We start from the raw sequence: 25,148 nt of genomic DNA, 5'->3' as shown, positions 1-25,148 counted from the left end.
ACTGACTGAGCCACCCAGGTACCCCTGTAGTCTCCTAGATTTTTAACAGAACTTTGGTCCATGTACATTTAACATAATTACTGATACATATAAGTTTAGACCTACCACCTTTCTTTGTGCTTTTTGACCCACATGTTTCATGTTTCTTTTTCTTTCCCTTCTTGTCTTCTTTTGAATCATTTCTTCTCATTCTGTCTCATTACTTGTATCAGTTGGACTGCACATAGACTTGATTACCACTTTTTTAGTGATTATCTTAATTACAGCATATCTACTTAGTATAGTCTAAAGTTAATACTTGACTCTCAGATAATCCAGTAACCTTAGAACACTTATTTTCGTTTATCCTCTTTCTAACTTACTACCATTGTTAGGACTTAATTTTATCTTTTTCTCTTTTAATCCCATAAAACATCATAATTATTTCATGCAGTCAAATTATTTGATTTTTTCCCCACATATTTATCACTATCTTTGCTCTTCATTCCTTCATACATGTCTAAAATTTCATTTGAGATTACTTTTTTATAAAGATTTTATTTATTTATTTGACAGAGAGAGACACAGTGAGAGAGGGAACACAAGCAGGGGGAGTGGGAGAGGGAAAAGCAGGCTTCCCGCGGAGCGGGGAACCCGGTGTGGGGCTCGATCCCAGGACCCTGGGATCATGACCTGAGCCGAAGGCAGAGGCTTAACGACTGAACCACCCAGGCACCCCAATTACTTTTTTTTTTTAACCTAAATATATGCTTTATAAAAACTTTAGCACTATACATACTTGGGGCTGGATAGTTTTTAGTTGTGGGGGACTGTGCATTGTGAGATGGTTAGCAGCATTCCTGGCCTCTGTCTACTAGATGTCAGCAGCACCCCACATTTTGACAACCCCAAATGTCCCTGGGGGTGAAAATTATTCCTGATTGAAAACTACTGTTTTTAGGGTGCCTGGGTGGCTCAGTCGGTTAAGCATCTGCCTTCAGCTCAGGTCATGATCCCAGGATTCTGGGATCGAGTCCTGCGTCGGGCTCCCCACTCAGCGGGGAGTCTGCTTCTCCCTTTGCCTCTGCCTGCTGCTCTGCCTACTTGTGCTCCTCTCTCTGTCAAATAAATAGAATCTTAAAAAAAAAAAAACTGCTTTAGAATTTCATTTGATGTAAGTCAGCAGATGGTGGTGACTGTTTGTTAAAAATACCTATCTCATAATTTTTGAAAGGGGTTTTCACTGGGCATAGAATTCTACCTTTTTTTTTTTTTCACATTTAAAGTAACTTTGTGCTGGCTTCTGTCTTTCGCTGTTGCCCTTGAGAAGTCAGGGGACTCCTGCTGTTTTAAATATAATTGGTCTTTTTTTTCCTTTGGTGGCTTTTATAAAGTCTTTATCTTTGGGTGTTCTGCAGCTCTGTTAAGTTGTGTTTATGTCTAGAGTTCTTTTTATTTATTCCACATGGGAGTTATTAAGCTTCTTGTATCTGTGGATTGGTGTCTACCATGAGTTATAGAACATTTTCAGCCAGTATCTCTTCACATTTGCCTTTAAACAGCTCTCTTTGTCCTTCTTACTCTATCCTTCATGTCTCTTAACGTTTTATGTGTTTTGCATCTGTCTCTGTGTTGCAGTTCATATAATTTCTTTCCTGTCATCCAGTGCATGGATTCTCCTTCTAGCTCTGTCTAATGTGCTATATCTGGTTCATTTTCCAGTCTACTGTAGTTTTGTCTTTACTGAAGATATTTTCAAGCTTATCTTGAAACATAATCTGCTTCTTTAAACATAGTAAGCATAATTGTTTTATAATATGTGTCTGATTCTGCTGTCTCTTGTTTTTGCTTCTTGCTCATGGTACTTTGTGTGCTCGGTTATTTTTTATTCTTTGCTGTCTGTTGATCTTAAAAAATTGCTTATGGGAATTCTCTGTGGCCAAGGATGAGAGTGCCTTTCTCCAGAAAGAATTTAGTTACCAGCTGTCTGGGGAACCATTTTCAGGGTTTGAGGCTTTAGCCCTTCCCTTCCCCATATCCATGCAACTTTCTTTCTGTTACCTTACTCTGAGGGCAGTGAGGCCCTTGGAAGTCCCAGCTTTATGGGGGGTGGGGTGTCCTGTCTTTACCTAGGGAAAAAAAAAAAAAAAAAAAAAAAACCTTGGCGTTTCATGTCCCCTCTCCTTTGAGAGCAGTTCAAATCTACCTTGATAAGCAATTCTGTTTACTATTTGTTCTTGCCCTAGCTCAGATTTTGCCCTGGTAATTTAGAATTTAGAGTCTTCAGAATATAAGTGAAGCAGAGGACAGAGAAGTGTCAAGAAATTTTACCCTGTCTGCAAGCTAATAAGGTAGAGTGCCTCAGTTTCATGGATGTTGGCAGAAGACATGAGAATCCTGGTTCAGAGAAAAGGGGCTTTATAACTCGTGGTATAGCAAATGGCATGAATTTCATGTTTGCTCGTCTCCCTTGCCCTCCAAATTGCACAGAGTACTGTAGAGTTTGCATCATTGCTGAGGGGGACTCCAAGCTTAAGAAAACCCCAGACTTTTAAAGAAAGCTGCTAGCACGCCTGTCCAAACTTTGCCCTGGAGGAGACATTACCTTTATTACTCTGGACAGCAAACAAATCTGCCCTTTGTCCTGAAGGAAAATACGTACTTGTCTTCCAAAGCTATTCACCATACAAACATCCTTGAAAAGATAGTCCAGAACAAAAGTTGCCTCTGCTCAGAAGACATGTAGAAATACAAGAGACCCATAAAGAATTGGCTTTCAACCAGAAGGATATAAGAATATATCCTTTTTGTCCTGCCTTCTTGTTTCTATCTTCCCAGCACTTATTTTCTAGATGACAGAAAACTGGATGATTTTATTCTTCTACTTTTGTCACGCATATCTTCTCTCTTTCCACACATACCCCCATCTACTCTCTTATATTTTTGGGTGTGTGTGTGTGGTGTGTGGTGTGTGTGTGTGTGTGTGTGTGTGTGTGTATGAAATTTTGCTTTTCCAGCCAGGCTTTTAAGAACAAATAAATGCCATATGTTGAGGCATATGTGTACCGAAACAGTGTATTTAAAACTATTTCATTGGTTTCTTTGTGATTGACTTTGAAGGCAGGAACTATCTGTCGGTGGTCTTCTTTATTTTGAAGGTGTAGCACAGCACCTGGCACAGAGGTGACACTCACTGGGTGTTGTTATCTGTGTTCTGTTTTTTTAAGATTTTATTTATTTATTTGACAGAGACACAGCGAGAGAGGGAACACAAGCAGGGAGAGTGGGAGAGGGAGAAGCAGTTCCCACTGAGCAGAGAGCCCAATGCGGGACTCAATCCCAGGACCCTGGGATCATGACCCGAGCCGAAGGCAGATGCTTAATGACCGAGCCACCCAGGCACCCCTTGTTATTTGTTTAATCCAAAACTCTTAGTCCAGTGTTGCCTAGGTTTGCTTATCTAACCATCCCCACCCCCATTCCAATTCTCTAGTGCAGTGTTTCTCAAAATACAGTATACATTCCACCATTGGTGGTACTCCAGATCTCTTTAAATGGTGCATGGATGAACATCTTTATTTTAATGTGTTGAATTCAAAGATACCAGATCGCTTATTTGAAAGTTAGGGCATTGGTTGGGACAGGATGGATTGTCAACAATGAAAATGGCCCTACTAAAACTTAGGGCAGAAGACATTTCTCCGTGGCCATGTTGACATGAGAAAGATGGGAAAGTTGGCACCATTTCTTGTACCCCATCCTTTATATTGCTTGGTTGGAAATAAAAATATTAGTCAAATGCCCTGAAGTGAGGAAGTGTAGAATTCAAGTCCGAAAAGTCAAACATACAGCCAGAAGAAAGTATAGTAATAACTTCACTAAGTTGTAATGTCCAAAATCAGAAAATATTTAATTAATTCACAGAACTTGAGTTGGTTAGCATCGAATGTGCCAGTGGGCTTAAGACTGTAGCTTGAGAATACAGTGTGGAGCAAAAAAGAGGCAAGTTCCTCTTCTTCATAGCACTTGCTGTCTATTGGAAGAGACAACACACGGACCAAATATTCACCCAGATGTAGAAGTGTAACCCTGAGAAGTACAAAGGATCATACATAGGATAGATGAGAGCCTATATAATAGTGATTTGAGCTTGTGGGGAATAGGACAGCTTCTCTAAGGAAATGATGCTTGATTTGAGATCTGAAAGAGGAATAGGTGTTAACTTTGCAGGAAGGAAGGAAACACCTTTCTAGGCATGTCAGGGGAATATCTTATGTCAAGGCCTTGGGAGGGAGCAGAAGAAGTAAAAGGAATGAACTGTCAGGCTCCACTGTGGGCAGAACTAGAAGAACATGGTTTAAGATGAAGTAGAAGTAGGAAGGAGCCAGTCTTTGCAGGGCTTTGTAGGTAGACCATGGTAAGGAGTTCTTTAGTAGGCGTTTTAAAATTACTATGTTTGGTTTTTAAATGAAAAATACAATATTTAACAATAACATTGTTTTCATTATATTTACTTTTATAATTACCATATAGTTATGGCAACTGGTACTTGTTTTTACTCAGAGTGAAAGAAGTTTTGGGGATGCCTGGGTGGCTCAGTTGCTTAAGTGTCTGCCTTCAACTCAGGTCATGATCCCAGAGTCCTGGGATTGAGCCTCACATCGGGCTCCCTGCTCAGCGGGGAGCCTGCTTCTTCCCAGCCTGCCTCTCCCCCTGCTTGTACTCTCACGCTCTCTCTCTCTCTGGCAAATAAATAAAATCTTTTAAAAAAAAATTTCTATTTAAGTGCATTTGAGTTTACAAAGGTGATACTTTAAAGAAAATTAATAATAGATAATTGTACAGGGGATACAGGGATTTGGCATTCTCCAGAAAGCATGCAGTTGAGTGTGAATTCTTTATCCAGTCAGTTCTGTTTACCAGGTGTAAATCCTAACTGTCCAAGGATCATTTGAATCCTGTAAGACTTAGGAAGAGTGACATTTTGGAGCAAGTACAGCATACGCCTAACTAGAGAAAAAAATTTAAAGCCACAAAATTATGGTGAAAAGATGTAAATATCTGGTTCACTTTATTTTTCATTTGTATTTTGAATTAATGGCTCTAGTCCATTAAGAACTGAGCAGATACCCTGGACTTAAGGGTTTGCCACCATTGATACTGTAGTAATTAACAAATCATTATTTCAAATGTCAAAACAGTCTGTGCCATCTTTTTCTTTGAAATGAAGAAGCAAAACAAATATACTTGATATGTTGGAAGCAAACTGAGAACATACAGAGTGAGAGATTGTAAAACTCTTTGCTTGGTACCAGGAGGGATAGGGTGTCTTGGAAGAGAGCACTGGGCTCTAGAGCCAGACAGGATCAACCTACTGTGGTCACTGTTGTGCTGGGTACTTTTCAAAAAACTTATTGTGGAAAATTTCAAATGTATTCAAAGTAAGAGATTTTTAGGTTAAACCATCATGGCTCCTGTCACCCAGTTTCAGCAATTACTAACTCAGGACTTATTGTCCTCTCCCTCCCTATCCCATAACCAACTGGATTATATTGAAGCAAATCCTAAATATCATCATTTCAGCCTTCAGTATTTCAATACATACCTAAATTATGAGGACTCCTTTAAAGAACAAAACCACGGGGCCCCTGGGTGGCGCATTCAGTTAAGCATCCGACTCTTGGTTTCAGCTCAGGTCACAGTCTTAGAGTCGTGAGACCGAGCCCTACACATCAGCCTCCACGCTCAGCGAGGAGTCTGCTAAAGTTTCTCTCTCCCTCTGCCCCTCCCTGTGTGCACATGCGCGTTCTCTCTCAAATAAATAAATGAATCTTTAAAAAATAAAGAACAAAACCACAGTGCTATTATCACACCTATAAGAATTATTCCTTAACATCACCAAATATCCATTCGGTGTTTAAAATTTTCCTGTTATTTATTCCCTGATTGTTATTCATTGTGTGTGCACACCCATAGTTAAAAAATCTTTAAATTGAAGTATAATTAACATACAATATTATCTTAGTTCCAGATGTGCAACATACTGATTCAGTAGTTTTGTACATTACTAAATGCTTATCATGGTAAGTGTAGCCATCTGTCATCAAACAATGTTATTACAGTATTAATGACTATATTACCTATGAGGCACTTAACATCTCCATGACTTATTTAAGAGTCTCTCTGTTTTGTTACTATCTCTCTTTCTGTTTGACTTACTACATTTAGCATAATACTCTCTAGGTCCGTACATGTTGTCACAAATGGCAGATCTCATTCTTTTTTATGGCTGAATAATATTCCATTGTGCATATATACCACATCTTCTCTTTCCATTCATCTGTCTGTGGACACTTGGGATGCTTCCATACCTTCACTATTGTAAATAATGCTGCAATAAACATAGAGCTGCATATATCTTTTTGAATTAATGTCTTTGTTTTCTTTGGGTAAATACCCAGTAGTGGAATTACTGGATCACACAATATTTCTACTTTTTAATTTTTTGAGGAACTTCCATACTGTTTTCCACAGTAGCTGTACCAATTTACATTCCCATCAGCAGTGCATGAGGGTTCATTTTTCTTCGTATCCTCACCAATGTTATTTCTTGTCTTTTTGATTCTAGCCACCTGACAAGGTAAAATGGTATCTCATTGTGGTTTTGATTTGCATTTCTCTGATTATTAGTGATTTTGAGCATCTTTTAATGTGTGTGTTGGCCACATGTATGTCTTTGGAAAAATGCTTATTCAGGTCCTCTGCTTATTTTTTTGCTTGGATTATTTGTGGTTTTGAGTTGTATAAGTTCTTTATAGATTTTGGATATTAACCCTTATCAAATATGTATTTGCAAATATCTCCCATTCAGTGGGTTGCCTTTTTGTTTTCTTGATGATTTCCTTTGCTGTGCAAATGCTTTTTATTTTTGTGTGGTCACAATAGTTTATTTTTGCTTTTGTTTCCCTTGCCTGAGGACACATATCTAGAAAAATGTTGCTAAGGCAGATGTCAAGAAAATTATTACCTAGGTTTTCTTTTAGGAGTTTTATGACTTCAGGTCTCAAATTGAGGTATTTAATTCACTGTGAGTTTATTTTTATGTATAGTGTAAGAAAGCAGTCCAGTTTCACTTTTTTTTTTTTTTTTTTGCGTGTAGCTGTCCTGTTTTCTCAGCACTATTTGTTGAAGAAACTATCTTTTCTCCATTGTATATTCTTTCTTTGTAGTAGGTTAATTAGCCATGTAAGCATGGGTTTATTTCTGGGCTGTTCTGTTGTATTCATCTATGTGTCTGTTTTTGTGCCAGTACCATACTGTTTTGAATACTACAGCTTTGTAGTAATATTTTGAAATCTGGGATAACTTCAACTTTGTTATTCTTTCTCAAGATAGTTTGGATGTTTGGGGTCTCATGTGGTTCCATACAAATTTTAGGATTATTTATTCTAGTTCTGTGGTAAATGCTGTTGGTATTTTGATAGAGATTGCATTGAATCTGTAGATTACTTCAGGTAGTATGAAAATGTTAACAGTATTGATTCTTTCAATCCATAAACATGGCATATTTTTCCATTTGTTTGTGTCATTTCAGTTTCTTTCATCAGTGTTTTATAGTTTTCAGAGTATAGGTCTTTCACCTTGTTTAAGCTTATTCCTAGGCTTTTTTGTTTTTTGTTTTTTATTTAAACAGTGGTTGCCAAGGGGTTACCAAAGGGCCAGAGGGAGGAGGATAGGAAGTTATTGTTTAATGGGTACAGAGTTGTTGTTTTTTAGGGGGGAAATTTTTTTTTAAGTAATCTCCACAACCCCAAGATCAAGAGTTGCATGCTCTGCCAACATGTGCCCCAGTATTTTATTATTATTGATGTAGTTGTAAATGGGATTGTTTTCTCCTCTTTCTGCTACTTCATCATTAGTGTATAGCAATGCAACAGATTTCTGTATATTAATTTATATCCTACAGCTTTACTGAATTTATCAGTTCTAATAGTTTTTTAGTGGAGTCTTTAGCCAAATATGGTATCATGTCATCTGCAAATAGTGCCATTTTTACTTCTTTCTTACCAGTTTGGATGCCTTTTATTTCTTTTTCTTGTCTGATTACTGTGGCTAGGACTTCCAGTACTATATTGAATAAAAGTAGCAAGAGTGGACATCTTTGTCTTGTTCCCAGTCTTAGAGAAAAAGCTCGGTTTTTCAGTATTCAGTATGATGTTAGCTGTAGGTTTTTCCTGTGTGGCCTTTATCATATTGAGGTATGTTCCCTCTAAATCCCCTTTGTTGAGAGTTTTTAGCATGAATAGATACTGTATTTTGTCAAATACACTGGCATCCGCTGAGATGATAATATGGTTTTTATCCTTTCTCTTGTTAATGTGATGTATCATGCTGATTGATTTACAGATATTGAACACCCTTGCATCCCTGGAATAAATCCTACTTGATTGTGGTAGATGATTCTTTTTAATGTATTGTTGAATTCAGTTTGCTCGTATTTTGTTGAGGATTTTTGCATCTTTGTTCATCAGAGATACTGGCCTGTAGTTGTCCTTTTTTGTAGTGTCTTTTTTTGTAGTGTCTTTATCTGGTTTGGTATCAGGGTAATGCTGGCCTCATAGTGAATTGGAAGCTTTTCTTCCTCTCTTATTTTTTTGGAATAGTTTGAGAAGAATAGGTGTTAACTCTTCTTTTATATATATATATGTGATATATATATATATCATATATATATATATATGATATATATGTGTGTGTATATATATATATATTTTTTTTTTAATTTGACAGAGGGAGAGGGAGAGCACAAGCAGGGGGAGCAGCAGGCAAGGGAGAAGCAGGCTTCCTGCTGAGCAGGGAGCCCGATGCGGGGCTCGATCCCAGGACCCTGGGATCATGACCTGAGCCGAAGGCAGACACTTAACCAGCTGAGCCACCCAGGCGCCTGTTAACTCTTCTTTAAATGTTTGGTAGAATTGACCTGTGAAGCCAGTGGTCCTTGAATTTTGTTTGTTGGGAGTTTATTACTGACTGCATATCATTAGTAGTAATCCATCTGTTCAGATTTACTATTTGTTCCTGATTATTTTGGAAGATTATGTTTCTAGGAATTTATCTGCTTTCTAGGTTGTCTGATTTGTTGGCATATATATTTTCATAATATTCTCTTATTATCCTTTTTTTTTTTTTTTTAAGATTTTATTTTTTGACAGCGAGACAGCGAGAGAGGGAACACAAGCAGGGGGAGTGGGAGAGAGAGAAGGAGAAGCAGGCTTCCCGCCGAGCAGGGAGCCCGATGCAGGGCTGGATCCCAGGACCCTGGGATCACAACCTGAGCCGAAGGCAGACACTTAACGACTGAGCCACCCTGGCGCCCCTCTTATAATCCTTTCTATTTCTGTGGTGTCGATTATTTCTCTTCCTTCATTTCTGATTTTGAGTCCTATCTCTTTTTTGTCGTGATGAGTCCAGCTAAAGGTTTATCAGTTTTATCTTTTCAAAGAATCAGTTCCTGGTTTCATTGATCTTTTCTGTTTGTTTTATTTCAAGTCTCTATTTCATTTATTTCTGATCTAATCTTTATTACCTCCTTCTAGCTTTGGGCTCTGTTCTTTTTCTAGCTTTCACGTGTTAAGGTTAGGTTGTTGAGTTTTTTGTTTTTTCAGATAAGCCTGTTTTGTTATGAACGTCTCAGAATTGTTTTTGCTGCATCCCTGAGAATTTGGACTGTTGTGTTTTCATTTTCATTTATCTCCACGCATTTTTTTTTTTTAATTCCTTGGTTGAGCCATGGATTGTTTAGTAGCATGCTGTTTAGCCTCCATGTAGTTTGTGTTTTAGACTTTTTTTTTTTGTAATTGATTTCTAGTTTCATACAGTTGTGTTTGTAAAGATGCTTATTATGTCTTCCTGAATTTATTGAGACTTTTTTTTTTTTTTTTGGCCTAAAATGTGATCTGTCCTGGAGAATGTTCCATGTGCACTGAAAAGAACGTGTATTCTGCTGTTTTTGGTTGGAACGTTCTGTATATATCTGTTAGGTCCACCTCGTCGAATGTGTCATTCAAAGCCAGTTTCCTTGTTGATTTTCTGTTTAGGTGATCTATCCATTGATGTAAGTGGGGTGTTAAAGTCCCCTACTATTATTTTATTACTGTCAATTTCTCTCTTTATGTGTTTGGTGCTTTTATGTTGAGTGCATAGATCTTTACAATTGTTATATCCTCTTGTTGTATTGTTCCCTTTATCATTATGTAGTGCCCTTCTTTGTCTCTTGCTACAGTCTTTGTTTTAAAGTCTATTTTGCCTAATATAAGTGTTGTTACCCTGGCTTTTTTTTGGTTTTCCCCCTTCCGTTTGCATGGTGTGTTTTCCAGCCCTTCACTTTCAGTCTGCACATCTCATTTCAGTCTGAAATGAGTCTCTTGTAGGCACCATATAGGTGGGTCTTTTTTTTTTTTTTTAAGATTTTATTTATTTATTGGACAGAGAGAGACACAACAAGAGAGGAGACACAAGTAGGGGGAGTGGGAGAGGGAGAAGCAGGCTCCCCCCTGAGCAAGGAGCCCGATGTGGGGCACGATCCCAGGACCCTGGGATCATGACCCGAGCTGGAGGCAGACACCTAACGACTGAGCCACCCAGGCGTGCCCCCCCCCTTTTTTAATCCATTCAGTCATCCTGTCTTTTGATTGGAGCATTAAGTCCATTTACATTTAAAGTAATTGTTGATAGGTATGTATTTATTGCCATTTGCTATTTATTTTCCAGTTTTTTTTTTTTTTTAAAGATTTTATTTATTTGAGAGAGAGAAAGCATGAGAGAGGGGAGGTCAGAGGGAGAAGCAGACTCCCTGCTGAGCAGGGAGCCCGATGTGGGACTCGATCCTGGGACCCCAGGATCATGACCTGAGCTGAAGGCAGTCGCTCAACCAGCTGAGCTACCCAGGCGCCCTGTTTTCCGATTGTTTTTGTAGTCCTTCTCTGTTACTTTCTTCTTGCTCTCTTCCCTTGTGGTTAGATGGCTTTCTTTAGTGTTAGGCTGGAATTCTTTTCTCTTTATTTTGATGAACTAAAATCCAGTGAGTATCTTTATGATCATTACTTTAAATTCTTTATCAGGCATATTGTTTATCTCTGTTTCTTTTAACTCTTTTGCTGTGATCTTCACCTGTTCTTTCATTTGGGATATATTCCTCTGTCTCCTCATTTTATCTAACTCTCAGTGTTTGTTCGTTTGTATGTATTAGAGAGGTCTGTTCTGTCTCCTGGTCTTAAAAGTAGTGGCCTTGTGTAGAAGAGGTCCTGTGATGCCCTGTAGTGTAATGCTCCCTTATCACCAGAACCAGATGCTCCAAGGGTGTCTCTTATGTATGTGGGCTTTGTGCACCCAGCTGTTGTGGCTGAGGCCCATTTGCCTTCAACCCAGTTGACTGCAGTGACCCACTTTTCCTGCTGTGGGTTCACTGGACAGAGTTTGGTCCGTTCACTGTTGAGGGGTCTGTCTGAGGCCTCTGCAGATAGGCAGGGTCAGTAGTCTTGCTAGCTGTCTACACTTAGTTTCTCTGCCCCAGCTGCAGGCCCACCAAAGGCTTTCTTTGTGCTGGGCCACCTGAGAGGTTTTGGTTGGTAGGTGGGTCAGCAATCAGAGCAGATGTCTGCAATTTGTCTGTCTGTCACAGTTGTGGACGCACTGATGGGCAGGATTTTTCTCCCTGCATGGCCACCTAAAAGGCTTGCTGCTGGAAGTGTGCACGCTGCTGTGTGCGGTTATCTCCCCCCTCCCCAGAGTAGGAGTCACTTTGGAGTAGCTTCGGTCTCTGCTGGGGCTGCTTGCAAGGTGTGGTGGGGCATGAGCTGCCTTAGAGGGGTGTCTTCTGAGGTATGCAGATGGATAGGGCATGTTTGCTGGAAAAACACAGGGGTGTGGCACGTGGCGCTAATAATAAGGTTAGCACTGGCTCCTGCAAGTGTCAGCTCTGTAGGCTGGGGAAGAGGAAGAGAAATGGCACCTGCCATCACTTTTGTTCTTGGAGAAGTCTCTCAAAGATCCCTGCCCCTTTAGTAAATAAACTTCTCTCCTTCTCATATACCCCAGGCACTTTTCAAACTACTGCTTCTGTGCTGTGTCTCAGGCAGGCTTACTTATGCTGATTATTTAATGATGGGCACCCCATTTCCCATCTCCCATCTCCCTCCAGCTCTCCCAGAGTTAAGCCCAGATTCTAAAGTACCCTAAGCCCCACCAATTTTTAAAGCTCACAAAGTTAAGCCCCACTGGTTTTCAAAGCCAGATGTGGAGACTTGTCTTCCCAGTGTGGGTCCCCAGTGCATGGGATGTCTGGTGTGGGGTATGATCCTCTTGCTTCTCTGTGCTTGTGGTGTCTCTCCTGTTTGTGGTTCGTCTCCCCAGGGGTGTTGGTTTTCAACCACCTCTCTGCTGCTCCTACCCTTTTCAAGGTGGCCTCCTCTCTGTGAAGGTCTGTTCTGCCAGTCTTGAGGTCATGTTCAGAGTTAGTTGCACAGATGAGCTCAGGATCCTTCTACTCTGCCGTCTTCCTCACAGTGCACACATACATTTTTCAACAGTTTGTTGAGCCAGGATCCAAGTAAGAGACATATATGTAGGCTCTTTCTCTTCACCTTTTCCCCCACCCTTTGTTTTTACCTTATTACTTGTTTAATCTTCACTGTAACTGTGAAAAAGATAGTATTCGTTCTGTTTACAAAGGAGGAAACTGAGGTCCTGAGAGGTTAAGGAATTTGCTTAGCATCACAGAGTTAGTGAGTGCCTTTAGATGAAAATCAGCCCAAGCTTATCTGTCTCCAAAGCCTGTATGCCTTTCTGGAGTTAAAAGACTGAATTTGGGTGCCTAGGTGGCTCATTCGGTTAAGTGTCCCAACTCTTGGTTTCAGCTCAGGTCATGATCTCAGGGTATGAGAACAAGCCCTGTGTCGGGCTCTGCGCTGGGTGTGGAACCTGCTTAAGATTCTCTCTCTCCCTCTGCCTTTCCCCCCTCTCTCTCCCTCTTAAAAAAGAAAAAAAGACTTTGGATTCAAACTCTGGCAAAACAGAGGCTTTTTTCCCATGACAATCTACTAGCTGTCTGACCTCCCTCACCCGTGTTTACAGTCCAAGGATCCCTGAATTAGGTAGCTAAGGACCGTACTAATTTTTGTCTTGTTGCTTATATAAGAGGAACTTCGGGTTCGTCTACCCCAGGGAGAGGAAATAAGGGGGTGTTCATCCAACAGCTCCCAGTTTAACGAGAGCAGCTCCAGATCTATCTGCTTCTCCTAATCTCTCTCCTAAGATAAGTTCTGAGGTTGCAGCCATAGTGTACTAGCAAGTTCTACAGCTCTTAAGATCTGGAACTGCACTGTCCATTGTGGTAGCCACTAGCCACGAGGGATATTTCCATTTTAATTTAAATTATTTAAAATTAAGTAAAATTGAAAATCAGTCCCTCAGTCACACTAGCCACATTTCAAATGCTTAGTATTCACATGTGGCTAGTGACAACCATATTGGATTGTGCAGATACAGAACACTTCCACCATTGCAGAACGTGGTTAGTACTGAAACGTAATGTGTGGAGGTAGTCAACTGTGTTTCAACCTCATGTTAAAATTGGAGAACCAGCTTCTTTTACTCCTTTCAGAGTGATCTCAGGATTTAAATTACGAAGTTTGAGAGTGGGGGTGGGAAAATACCAGGCTTTGGGACCCTGAATAATGAGCATTTTGTGAGGTTAGAACAGTGAAAATAAGGGAAAGGGATTACTAATAGCTAAAACAAAATCTGGTGCCTTTTTTCCACCTGCCAGACCCACAGTGCGCACAAAATCGCAAGGATTGCCAGAAACCCTGGATGAATGATTGCTTTTATTTGTAGAAATGTAAATTAATCCCACCACAAGCTCTCCATATTAGTTGAGTGATTGGCTTCAGTTGGGGTCTAAAAGGTAAGGGGGCATTCATTTGTTTTTTTCTGAGTGTAATGGTGACTCTAGAGCTGGACTCTAGATTTGTGAATTCTATTTTAACTCTAATTTTTGTATCCCCTTACTGGGGTGCTGTCAAAGAGAAAGAGAGCCAGACATATGTTAAAGGTAGCAAGACAAATTTCATTCAGACTAATGAATGCAGTGGGGAAGAGAGACTGTAGCACAAATTGAGTTCAAAGCTACTGAAACAAAAGGTGGGAACCTTTTTAAATGCTGGGATGTGCTAAAGGAAAAGTACTGAAGATGTTAGGTTGGGAGGTTGGTCAGTGTGATTAGGCCATCTGTGTTGCTAATTGATGTTTATCAAAGTTAGACTTCTGCTGTCCCACAGAGACTGGGAGACAAGGGCCCTATTCTTCCTGATGATTACATTTCAAAGGGATGCCTCCCAGGTTCTTGAGAAAAGACATTTCTGGGTTGTAGAAGATTTATATCTCAAAGATCAGAGAAGGGACTTATAACTGCAAGTTTTCTAAAGTAAATGCTCTAAGCAAAGTGAGATCAGGGACCTGTAGTCAGGTTTTAGCTGGAACAAACAGTAAATTTTTTGGCAGCTTTGAGCCTCTTCAGGCAGGCATTTTCAGGGGGCTAGGGTCATCCTACGGACATGGCCTTAAGCTGATAAAAGCTGTACTAGAATTTGGTTATGTCTCTCAGTGTGTGATGGGTGATGGAGTTGTTTGTCCTGAGAGTTTGCAGTTCTCAGTACCTGGATAACATTTTATATACAAAATTTCATGACCTGGACATTCTGGGGGATGATGAGGCTGGAATTTAATCCCATCTTGGGAAGAGGAAAAGAACCTTCAATGAAGGGAATAATAAGGCATTGTTTGGGTGGCTTTATGCAAACAAAGAAAGAAGGGGAACTGTCAGGAAGTTGACTTACAGGACCTGAGAAAGCAGCCCTGGATTTTATTTTGTTATTTAACTCCAAAATGAATGGTATGAACCAGTGTAATCCACAGGAAGGTGAGAGATCACTGATAAATGTTAACATATAAAAAAGCTTCTTGAAAGAGGTAGAACTTGAGCTGAGCCTTGAAGAATGATGGGTGGGCTTTTCCTGGTTTAGCATCTTATTATGGTATTTCCATGAAACCCCATCTGATTTCCGTAGAAATAAATTATAATCTCATGATTGAATTATTTATTTTTAAATATTTGATTTTTCTTTAAAAAAAATTTTTTTTTTTTTAAGATTTTATTTATTTAAGAGAGAGAGAGAGAGAGACAGAGCAGAAGCAGAGGGAGTGGAAAAGGGAGAAGCAGCCTCCCTGCTGAGCAGGAGCCTGATGCAGGGGTCAATCCCAGGATGCTGGGATCATGCCCTGAGCAGAAGGCAGATGCTTAACAACTGAGCCACCCAGGTGCCCCTAAATATTTGATTTTTCTTTAAAAACACTGCTCAAAGTAGGTATTTCTCTCACTTTTTGACTCTAGATTTCTGGATTGGTTTTCAACCAGGTCTCTTCAGATTAACATGTTCTAAAGAGCCTCTACATTTTTGCACAGTCAATTCTCTGCCTAAAATCTTCCAGCCCCCATCCCATATTGCCCCTTCAGGGAATTGTTTATCCTTCGAGACCCAGATGAAGTAGCACACTTTCTTTGCTCCCGTGGTACAGTATTTTCTGTTTTTTTTCTCCTGCTATAGCTCTTAGTCGGTTTGTGTAATTCGTTTGTAATGTCAACCCCCTAGTATAGCGTCTGCCCCCTAGAAGATACCTAATGTTTGATCAAATAGATGTGGTTAAATATCATAAGCTCTGAAATATGTTTTCCAGTGTTAAGAACTCAGCTGTCTTATGTGCATAGGTATAATACATATTTGTTAATTGAATTTTTATTTGTTCTTAGATGGCATTAAGAGGATCTGCGCCAGTGACAATTATACCTCTTCCTGGAGAGCAAGTACAGGTTCAGGGGGTCATCCAGACAGCTCAGTCTTCTGTAATTCACCCACCACACGTGCAAACGGTACAAAAATTCAAAGACTTAGTGGCTGAGAGAGGGGACTTTTATACCCTGAGTCTTTGGACACATTGAAGTTGCTATAGTACAGTATCATAAACCAAGATAATAAAATTGTCTTAGAAATTAGACTGTAGGACAAATGAGGCAAATAGAAAAGTTTGAGAATTTCTAGTTTCATGTATAGACTACCCAGTGAAAAAGTAAGACAATTTGGGGGGAAGTTATTGCTGGGAAATGAGACTTCCTTAAGGGAAAGCACCTTTTTGTCCCAGTGGTATCTTTCAGGAAAAGGAGAATTCTGAAGCAAGGGCGATGGTATTGGTGTCAGCAAAGTAATAAAAGTGCCTACCTTATGCTTTGTGGAGGTCAAATAAGAGAGTTCTCTCATAGTAGAGGCAAGTTCTTATTTAGATCTGTCTACCTTCTTATTACCACCTGACAGCAGTAGAAAGGAAAGCGATCCTGGGTTCTTTTTCTTTCTACTCTTTCTCCCCATTTTATCTCCTGGCTCCCGTGAGTCTTAGAATGCCTTTGGTCATCCCTCATTTTTTCCTGCTCTTTATAAAGTATCTGGCAGTGTTGTGTGCTCTGCAGCTGTGTCTCTAATGTGGTTTTCCTGTATGAAAGGTGGCTACTGCATGGACTTTTGAGTTTTTATATGAAGATTTTACTCTTACTTGCCAGTGCTCTCATTAAAGAGAAATACTTGATCTTAGATATATAAGTAATCTCTTAGTTCCAGAAATTATTTTCTTGAGTTCAGTGGGAGACTTGGGAGTAAATTTAGGGACAGTGAAAATAGTTAAAAGTTTAGGTTAGATTGGTGTATCCATGATGCTTGAGGAAATATTATAATATCTGTTACTATTTCTTAATTATTATAGGTCGTGACCAGTTCATCCTTTTTTGCCAAAAGATACAGATTTAATATAAGATATAAATAAGTAGTTGTACACTAGAACTTGTTTTTGAAGGAGATTATAGAATATAAAACAAATTTCTCTGGAAACTTAAGATCTAAGTCTGATTCCTTTAGGGGAAAGCTTTCTATAGATAGTAATGTAGAGCAATGACTTGTTATGTCCTTTCTAGAAGCCTGTTTGGGTTATTTTATTTTTTAAAATAAAGATGAAGTCAGGTGTCACAGTGCAACTTTGGACAAATGGAAATTTTAATATATTTTAAAAATTGAAAAGAACTTGTTTTCTTAATAGTGAGGTACTATATAACTTAAAACTTGTATGTGGTTATTGTGTTGATGTAACTTTAAAGGGCTTATTATTAATACTTACCATTTAATATGTGCTTGCTATATGCCATGCACTTAAGTGCTCTACATGTATTAACTCATTTAATTGTAAAGTGAGATAAAGCCTAATAATTAGTACAGATTTCTAAATTACATGTTTATACCCGCCCTTGCAAGTGATCTCCATTTTGATAAACCTAATGATCTGTTCTCAGTCCTTGTTTCACTTTACCTGTTAGCATCACTTGCCATAGTTGATCATTCTTTTTTAAAGATTTTATTTGTCAGAGAGAGAGCATGCACATGCACACAGATGCAGGGGGAGTGGCAGGCAGAGGGAGAAGCAGGCTCCCTGCTGAGCAAAGAGCCTGATGTGGGACTCGATCCCAGGACTCTGGGATCATGACCTGAGCCAAAGGCAGACGCTTAACTGACTGAGCCACCCAGGTGTCCCGATCATTCTTTTTAAGACACTGGTTTTGCTAGCTCTCTGGGACACGTCATTTATCTGGTATTCTTCCTGTCTCAGTGGTGGCTTGTTCTCGGTCTTACTTGCTGGTTCCTCCCTTTCCTCCCAACCTGTTAATGTTAGAGTGTTCCTGGGTTTTGTCTTTGGTCCTCTTCTCTGTGTATTGAGCTCATCCAGTCTTATGGCTTTAAGGATTATCTAAATAGCTGTGACTCCCAAGTTTATATGTCTAGCCCAAGACCTCTTCCCTGACTCAAAGGCTTGTATATTTAGCAGTCTCTGCCATGTTATTATCTAATAATTTGATAATAGTTGGATTTCTAATAGCATTTCAAAGTTAGCATGTCCAGAATCCAAATCAGATTATTGATTCAAAAAAAAAAAACAACAGTAATGTGCATCAGTTTAGAAATAGGGTGGAAATCAGAGACTGGTCTTTATAACTCTAGTAAAATAGTATTGCTTTATTTTAGGGATAGACTTTCTTCTTAGTTCTGAGCATGCTGTATTATATGTTCCTTTAAGTAGTTTGGGCCTCTGAAATAAATTTTGCTTTTTCTTTTGTTCCTTTCTTTCAGACCTTAGATTTAATGACAAATGAATTTGGGTGGCAGGAGACAGATCATATTTTCTGAAAGTAAAAATTAAATTGTTTCCCACCTGCATTGTTCATCACTGTAAAACCAGTTCTGTTTTCCAGGTATCATCTTTATCAGAAAGTGAGGAGTCTCAGGACTCATCAGACAGTATAGGCTCCTCACAGAAAGCCCACGGGATTCTAGCACGGCGCCCATCTTACAGGTGAGTACTCGTTTCAGATCCTGCGTGTGTTATATTATACTGATGAGTTGGAATGGTGCTGTGTAACTATATAAAGAGGGAGCATGTGTCTGTATAGGACGGGAAATGTTAAGAGAGGTAGATTTGAGCCAGATTATGAAGGGCCTAAATTGCTGTCCTGAAGAGGAATTTAGTCTTATCTTCTGGCAAAGTACTAGATTTCCATATTTACTTTTAGATAGTTAACTTTAATAGCAACATGAAAGGAGGACTGTAGATTTAGGACTGTAGATTTAAGGAATTGAACTAGCTTGTGTTCCCTTTGCTAGCTTCTTTACTGAAACATATTTTTCTGCATTGTGTGTAACTCCTGCACATACTTTAAGCCTTATTTCCTCCTGGAAGTCTTCTCATTACTTTCTTTCCAACTCCCAAGACCAAGTTAGGTCTTTCTTCTGTGGCATTCTTTTTACTGATCCCTGTTACAGTATTTATCGCATCATGTTGGAATTCCAGTTAATAATACATGGACCAGGGGCATCTGGCTGGCTCAGTCAGAAGACCATGCGACTCTTGATCTGGGGGGTCGTGAGTTCAAACCCCATGTTAGGTAAAGAGATTACTAAAAAGAAATAAACTAAAAAAAAAAAAAAAATACACGGGCCATGCTCTTAAATAATTTTTTGCATTGCAAAGTGACTGTGCAAGAGTAGATGCTCAATTATTACTTGTTGAACGAAACAGCTAGAAGGTAGGAGGAAGGGGAGACAGAAAAGGAGGAAATGCTATCTTTGAAAGCATATAAACAAATGCAGTAAGATTTTAGATATTATAAGAGAACTCTGTATAGGGTATAGTCATTCCTGCCTGGTTGGAATAAATAGGAAAGACTTCATAAAAGATGTCATTTGGATCACCACCAATCTGAAAAATTTTGTGAGATAGGGGCAGGAAAGGGTTTGGTAGCAGGAAAAGAGCTTAGGCTGAGGGACAGTGTAATCAAAGTATGGTATGAAAGAGGTTGGCCCGTTTTCAAAATTGGGAACTTAAGGAAGAGGAGGTTTAGGAAGAAAAGGTAAACAAGAGCCAAATTTCTTAAAACCTTATTACCATGTTAAGGAATTTGGACTCTATTGAATAAACAGTTAATGAACAAACAAATTTTGTCTGTGAATTCTGGCGGGGGTGGGGGTGATTAAAAAGGAACCCTACTAAAATGAGCTCATAACCTGAAATTATAAAAAGCTGAAACAAATCCATTTTTAGCAAGCAGCAGGAGATACAATAAATAGAATGAAACCACTAAAGAACTTCAGATAGTAAAATTACCAGGAACTATAAGTGTAATTAAAATTGAAAGACATAAAGAAGGAATCAAAACCCTCGTACTAGGATAAGACACTGGGGGGATTTAAGAAACAACTGAGTAAAACTTCTGGAAATGAAAAATGTAATTGCTAAAAACTATTGAGGAATTTTAAGTGTTATACGGCAGACTAGGTATAATTGAGAGAATTAGGGACCTGGGAGCTACAGCTCCAAGTAAATGACCTAGAATGTCGAAGAACACTGCCAGCATAATGACTGAAATTTCTAAGACATGAATCTGTCAGCTTCAGAAAGCAAGGTCCCAAGTAATATAAATTAAAATAAACCTAAATCTAGATGTAACTTATTAGGTAAAACTGGAGAACACCAAAGATAACAAGATCTTAAAAGCTTCTAAAGAAAAAAAGATTACCTAGAAAAGAATGACCATTAGACTTAACAACAGGTTTTGAATGTTAGTATTAGAAGGCAATGGACTAGAAAAATCTTTTTTTTTTTTTAAAAAAGATTTTCCATTTATTTGAGAGAGAGAGCACATGCGCGAGTGCATGCACAGGTGGGGCAGGGGAAGGGACAGAGGGAGAAGCAGACTTCCTGCTGAGCAGGCAGCCTGACATGGGGCTCGATTCCAGGACCCTGGGATCATGACCTGAGCCAAAGGCAAATACTTAACCGACTGAGCCACCCAGGTGCCCCTAGGAAATCTTTAAGTGACAAGAGAAAGTGACTGTCTGGAACTTTATACCCAACTGAACAATCACTCAGAAATAATGGTGAAATAAAAGTCATTTCAAACTGATTTAAGAAATTACTAAAGGGTATACCTCAGGAAGAAGAAAATTCCATCCAAATGGAAGGAATGTGAATATAAGAAAAAATGGTGAACTAACAGATGCACTGACTTTTGACTTTTTAGAAAGATAATAATGATCAGTTTAGGTAGTTTAAAAACAAAATGCAGGGGCCCCTGGGTGGCACAGTCAGTTAAGCGTCCGACTCTTGGTTTTCGACTCAGGTCGTGATCTCAGGGTCATGAGGTTGAGCCCCGTATCGGGCTCAGCGCTGAGTCTGCTTGGGAGTCTCTCTCCCTCTCCCTCTGCTCCTCCTCCTCCTCGTGTTCTCTCAAATAAATAAATAAATCTTTTTAAAAAATTCAGAGACTTATACCAGGCAGCAATATGTGCTTGCTTATATGGTATTGATTAGATTTAACCTTAGATTGTTGGATGAAATCTCCAAACAAGGGGGCTTTCTCAGCACAGAACAGCTCCTGGATAAAATACTTGTTAATGCATTGTGCATTTATAGGCAGTAATAGAAATATCACCTTCCTGTAGTAAACAGAAAAACCATATTCATAATGTTAAAATTTAGTCTAATTGGCTTTATTAAGTAATTCATGAACTGGGCAGCATCCCATTTAGCAAGTAGAAGGGAGCTTTGAGGAGCTATACAAAATGGAAGGTTTTGGGGGCGCCTGGATGGCTCAGTCTGTTAAGCATCCGATTCTTGATTTCAGCTCAGGTCTTAATCTCAGGACCACGAGTTCAAGCCCTGCATTGGCCCCACGCCTGGGCATGGAGCCTGCTTAAAAAAAGGGGGTGGGGAGCTAAATGGAAGGTTTCTATATGGGAAGGAGGGTAGGGCAGGAGTTAAAAGTAAAAGGATTGTTCCAGTCAAGGTCTCTTTCCCTTAGGGGGACAGCCAGGGGGTCTTATCAGGCAGATTTTCATCTTGGGGGGATGGGGAGGGGCCCTGTGACAGATTACCTCACTGGTGCTCATCTGAAAATTTCTGACTAGTTATGACTACATTTCTGTGGGGAGAGGCTGAAACTGCAATTAGATTAAGTATTAAGCCCTAGTTTGGGGGCTTGGCCTAAGTGATGCCATTTTGGGCCTTTGGTTTTCTTTTCAACAGTTCTTCCTTTTGATCAGACTCAGCTTAACTGAGATGTGATCGAATTTTAAGGCATTAGTGCTGCTCTCAGCACTCACAAGTTCTCGCGGTTTTTGTTTTCTCTTTGTGTGATATCCAGACTTTTTTTCTTCTTCTTCTTAATCTTTGTGATATTGACAGGTCACAGCTTCAGGTTCACATTGTCTTTGTGTTTCAGTCTTTTTTTTTTTTTTTAATTTATTTGAGAGAGAAAGAGGGAGGAGCAGAGGGAGAAGCAGGCTCCCCGCTGAGCAGGGAGCCTGACATCGGGCTTGATCTAGGACCCTGAGATTGTGACCTGAGCCAAAGGCAGACGGTTAACTGACTGAACCACCCAGGCGCCCCTTGTGTTTCAGTCTTAAGTGAGATCATTTGTTTGGTGGTTAGCGGCTATGAACATGCGTTGAAAGCTTCTGAGAGAATACAATGCACACAGGAGATGGTTACGGTTACTCTAAGTAGAATAATTGTCAATATTTGGAGTGCACCGTGGAGCCGTGGTCCCCAAGACCTAAACCAATCAGAATCAAGTAAGTCAAAGAAAGAACCTTGTGGAAGGAGTTACCTTTTTAAGCAGCCAAATGTCTTGTTCTGCAGTGTTTTGTAATTGACTTTCAACTTCTCCAAAAGTGTTAATCCAGGCCCAGCAGCAGGTGGTGTCGGCCACAGCACAGACCTCTCCTTGCTCAGCTAAAAGATGAATCAAGAGCTATTCTGTTTTCAAGGACAACTTTGGCTAGAGGGTTTGCTGTTGCTTTAGCAACAGATAATGCAATAAAAGTGTGAAGTCTTATTTATTTATTAGAGAGTGAGTGAGTGAGCACAAGCAGGGGCGGAGGCAGAGGGAGAAGCAGACTCCCCGCTGAGCAGGGAGCCTGATGTGGGGTTCAGTCCCAGGACCCTGGGATCATGATCTGAGCCAAAGGCAGACACTTAACTGACTGAGCCACCCAGGTGCCCCTATGAAGTCTTGATCCATCTCTTGGGTGGAAGCTAGATTCCTTGATGTAAGCTACTTCTTCAAGCTACTTGGTTTGATCTAGGGATCTCCAGCATCTGTATAGGGCCAGGTGTCAGGTAGAGCCTTCTTTAGCCGTGTAGTATAGTGTGTACCCAAGGCTACTTTCTAGTTTTGCAGCAGTGTCAGTAGTCAGGAGCACTTGGTGTAGGGTACTTTCCAACAGGGCTTGAGAGCTACGTGTTTGTTTCTGTTTTGGTTTTTGTTTTATTTTTTATGGTAACCTTTCTGAAATACTGGTCACCAGACTCTAGACTGTGACCAGCAGGATCCTTTGATAAGGTGAGGGAAAGTTCCTTTAACCTGTTGATGATAGGATTTATTTATTTATTTTTAAAGATTTTATTTATTTATTTGACAGAGACACAGCGAGAGAGGGAACACAAGCAGGGGGAGTGGGAGAGGGAGAAGCAGGCTTCTGCCAAGCAGAGAGCTCGATGCGGGACTCGATCCCAGGACCCTGGGATCATGACCTGAGCCGAAGGCAGACACTTAACCACTGAGCCACCCAGGTGCCCCGATGATAGGCTTTAGTATAAGACATTAAAGACTTAGAGTAACTGGTTACACTAGCACGAGACAACCAGGAATCAGCAGAAAGTTGTATGCCGATAGCGCGGCCTACGGGTGACTGTCTCCCAGCAGAGCCAGTGGCAACACCTTAGGCCAGGGGAGTGCAGCGGTTTCAGCAAGCTTAGAGATTTTGAGAATTTCATTAGTTCTTTCAGCCTTGCCTGATGATTGAGGGTGATAAGGGCAGTGATAATTCCAAGATGTTTGTAAGGCCTTCATTAAGGCTTGAATGATTTGCCCAGTGACGTGGGCGCTTCAACGGGAGGTATAGCCTAAGCGGGAAACATGTTTTCTAAAGGTTTTGTTTGTTTTCCCCTGCTGCAAGACCAATGCCCTCACACTGGCAAACTTCAGTCTATCTCCAGAAAACATACATAGAATAATAAGAATATATCGATAACCACCGTATTAGGTGGCAGGTGTTCAAAGTGGTTGGAAAGAGGAGTTGAGGCCTCTGGAAACAAAAATTATGGAAAATTTCCAGGTTAGACATTGATGGTAAACTGTTTTTGCAGTCTTATAGAAGTCTCCACCGCATAATGTTTATTTGTAATTTGAGTCGTCTTAAACATACCATGGTGGGTGAAGAAATGTAAAAACCAAAAAATGAGATTTGCCAGAAAGTGGGAAAGAACCCAGCAGCCCATCTTGGCTTTCTCATAGCCCTAACTACTCTACTCCATCTTAATTTCTCTAATGTAGGAGTAGGCTATTGCCAGGTTAGAAGGACATCATGACGGCAGAAGTCCGGCATCGAGGGGCCCATTTTTGCAGAAGCAGAATAAACTTTATCCACATGTGCCACAGTCTTACAATAAAAAGAAGGCTTAAAGTAACTTATTTGACAGTGCTTCCCATGTAGTTTACATATCAAATAAACCTAATTAGTTTAACAAATTTTTTGACCAGGAATATCCGAAAGAGACTTTATTTAGAACTTAATTTTGGGGGTAACTGGCTGGCTCAGTCCTGATCTCAGGGTCGTAAGTTCAAGCCCCATGTTGGGTGTAGAGATTACTTAAAAATAAAATCTTTTAAAAAAAAAATTGGGGGAAGTTTGTCAAAAATACAAAAACTTGGAGCCCCTGGGTGGCTCAGTCAGTTAAGCGTCTGCCTTGGGCTCAGGTCAGGATCTCAGAGTCCCAAGATCGAGCCCCACATTGGGCTCCCTGCTCAGCAGGGAGCCTGTTTCTCCCTCTCTCTCTGCTCCTCTCCCTGCTCTCTCAAATAAATAAAATCTTATATATATATAAAACATTTGAAAGGAAAAAAACCTTATTTTTAAAAGATTTTTTTAATTTTTTAGTGAGAGAGAAAGCACGCACACAGGGGGAGGGGCAGAGGGAGAGAGAATCTCCAGCGGATTCCTGCCAAACAGAGCCCAAGACCTCAATCCCACCACCCGGAGACCATGACCTGAGCCAAAACCAAGAGTTGGACGTTCAGCTGACTGAGCCCCCCCCCAGGCGCCCTTCAAAAATAGGTTTTAAAGCACTTGCCTAAACAGGATAACAGATCATTATGAAACTTTAAAAGGTAAAGAAATTTTCACAATCTTATCAAAATCAGACCAAAGTCCAAGAAAACTTTGTTATTTTAACAGAGAGAGAAAACCAAATTCTAATTTTGCACCAGGTTAGTTTTGATATTAAAACTCATTGTTGGGCGCCTGGGTGGCTCAGATGGTTGGGCGTCTGCCTTCGGCTCAGGTCATGATCCCAGGGTCCTGGGATCGAGTCCCGCATCGGGCTCCCTGCTAGGCGGGGAGCCTGCCTCTGCCTCTCTCTCTCTGACTCTCATGAATAAATAAATAAAAACATTAAAGAACAAC

At 40.1% G+C, this 25,148-nt stretch overlaps 1 protein-coding gene across 3 annotated transcripts in view; it reads left to right on the top strand.

The window, feature by feature from the left end:
• Positions 1–25,148, top strand: part of ATF1 (activating transcription factor 1) — an 84,473-nt gene that overhangs the window by 34,213 nt on the left and 25,112 nt on the right. For 2 of the 3 annotated variants that reach the window (XM_032420456.1, XM_032420455.1), the window contains one exon: positions 18,380–18,480. Coding sequence is in view for 2 of the 3 variants with exons in the window: in XM_032420455.1 (XP_032276346.1) it covers positions 18,380–18,480 (101 nt within the window). In the remaining variant the exon portion in view is untranslated. Of the gene's footprint in view, positions 1–15,844; positions 15,965–18,379; positions 18,481–25,148 lie in introns of all 3 variants that reach the window. The other variant, XM_032420454.1, reaches the window with a different exon arrangement.

Source organism: Phoca vitulina, unplaced genomic scaffold (assembly GCF_004348235.1).
Source record: "Phoca vitulina isolate PV1807 unplaced genomic scaffold, GSC_HSeal_1.0 scaffold23, whole genome shotgun sequence".
Classification (NCBI taxonomy): domain Eukaryota; kingdom Metazoa; phylum Chordata; class Mammalia; order Carnivora; family Phocidae; genus Phoca; species Phoca vitulina.
The sequence above is the reverse complement of the archived record's forward strand: the minus strand, read 5'-3'. Positions and strand labels throughout refer to the sequence as shown.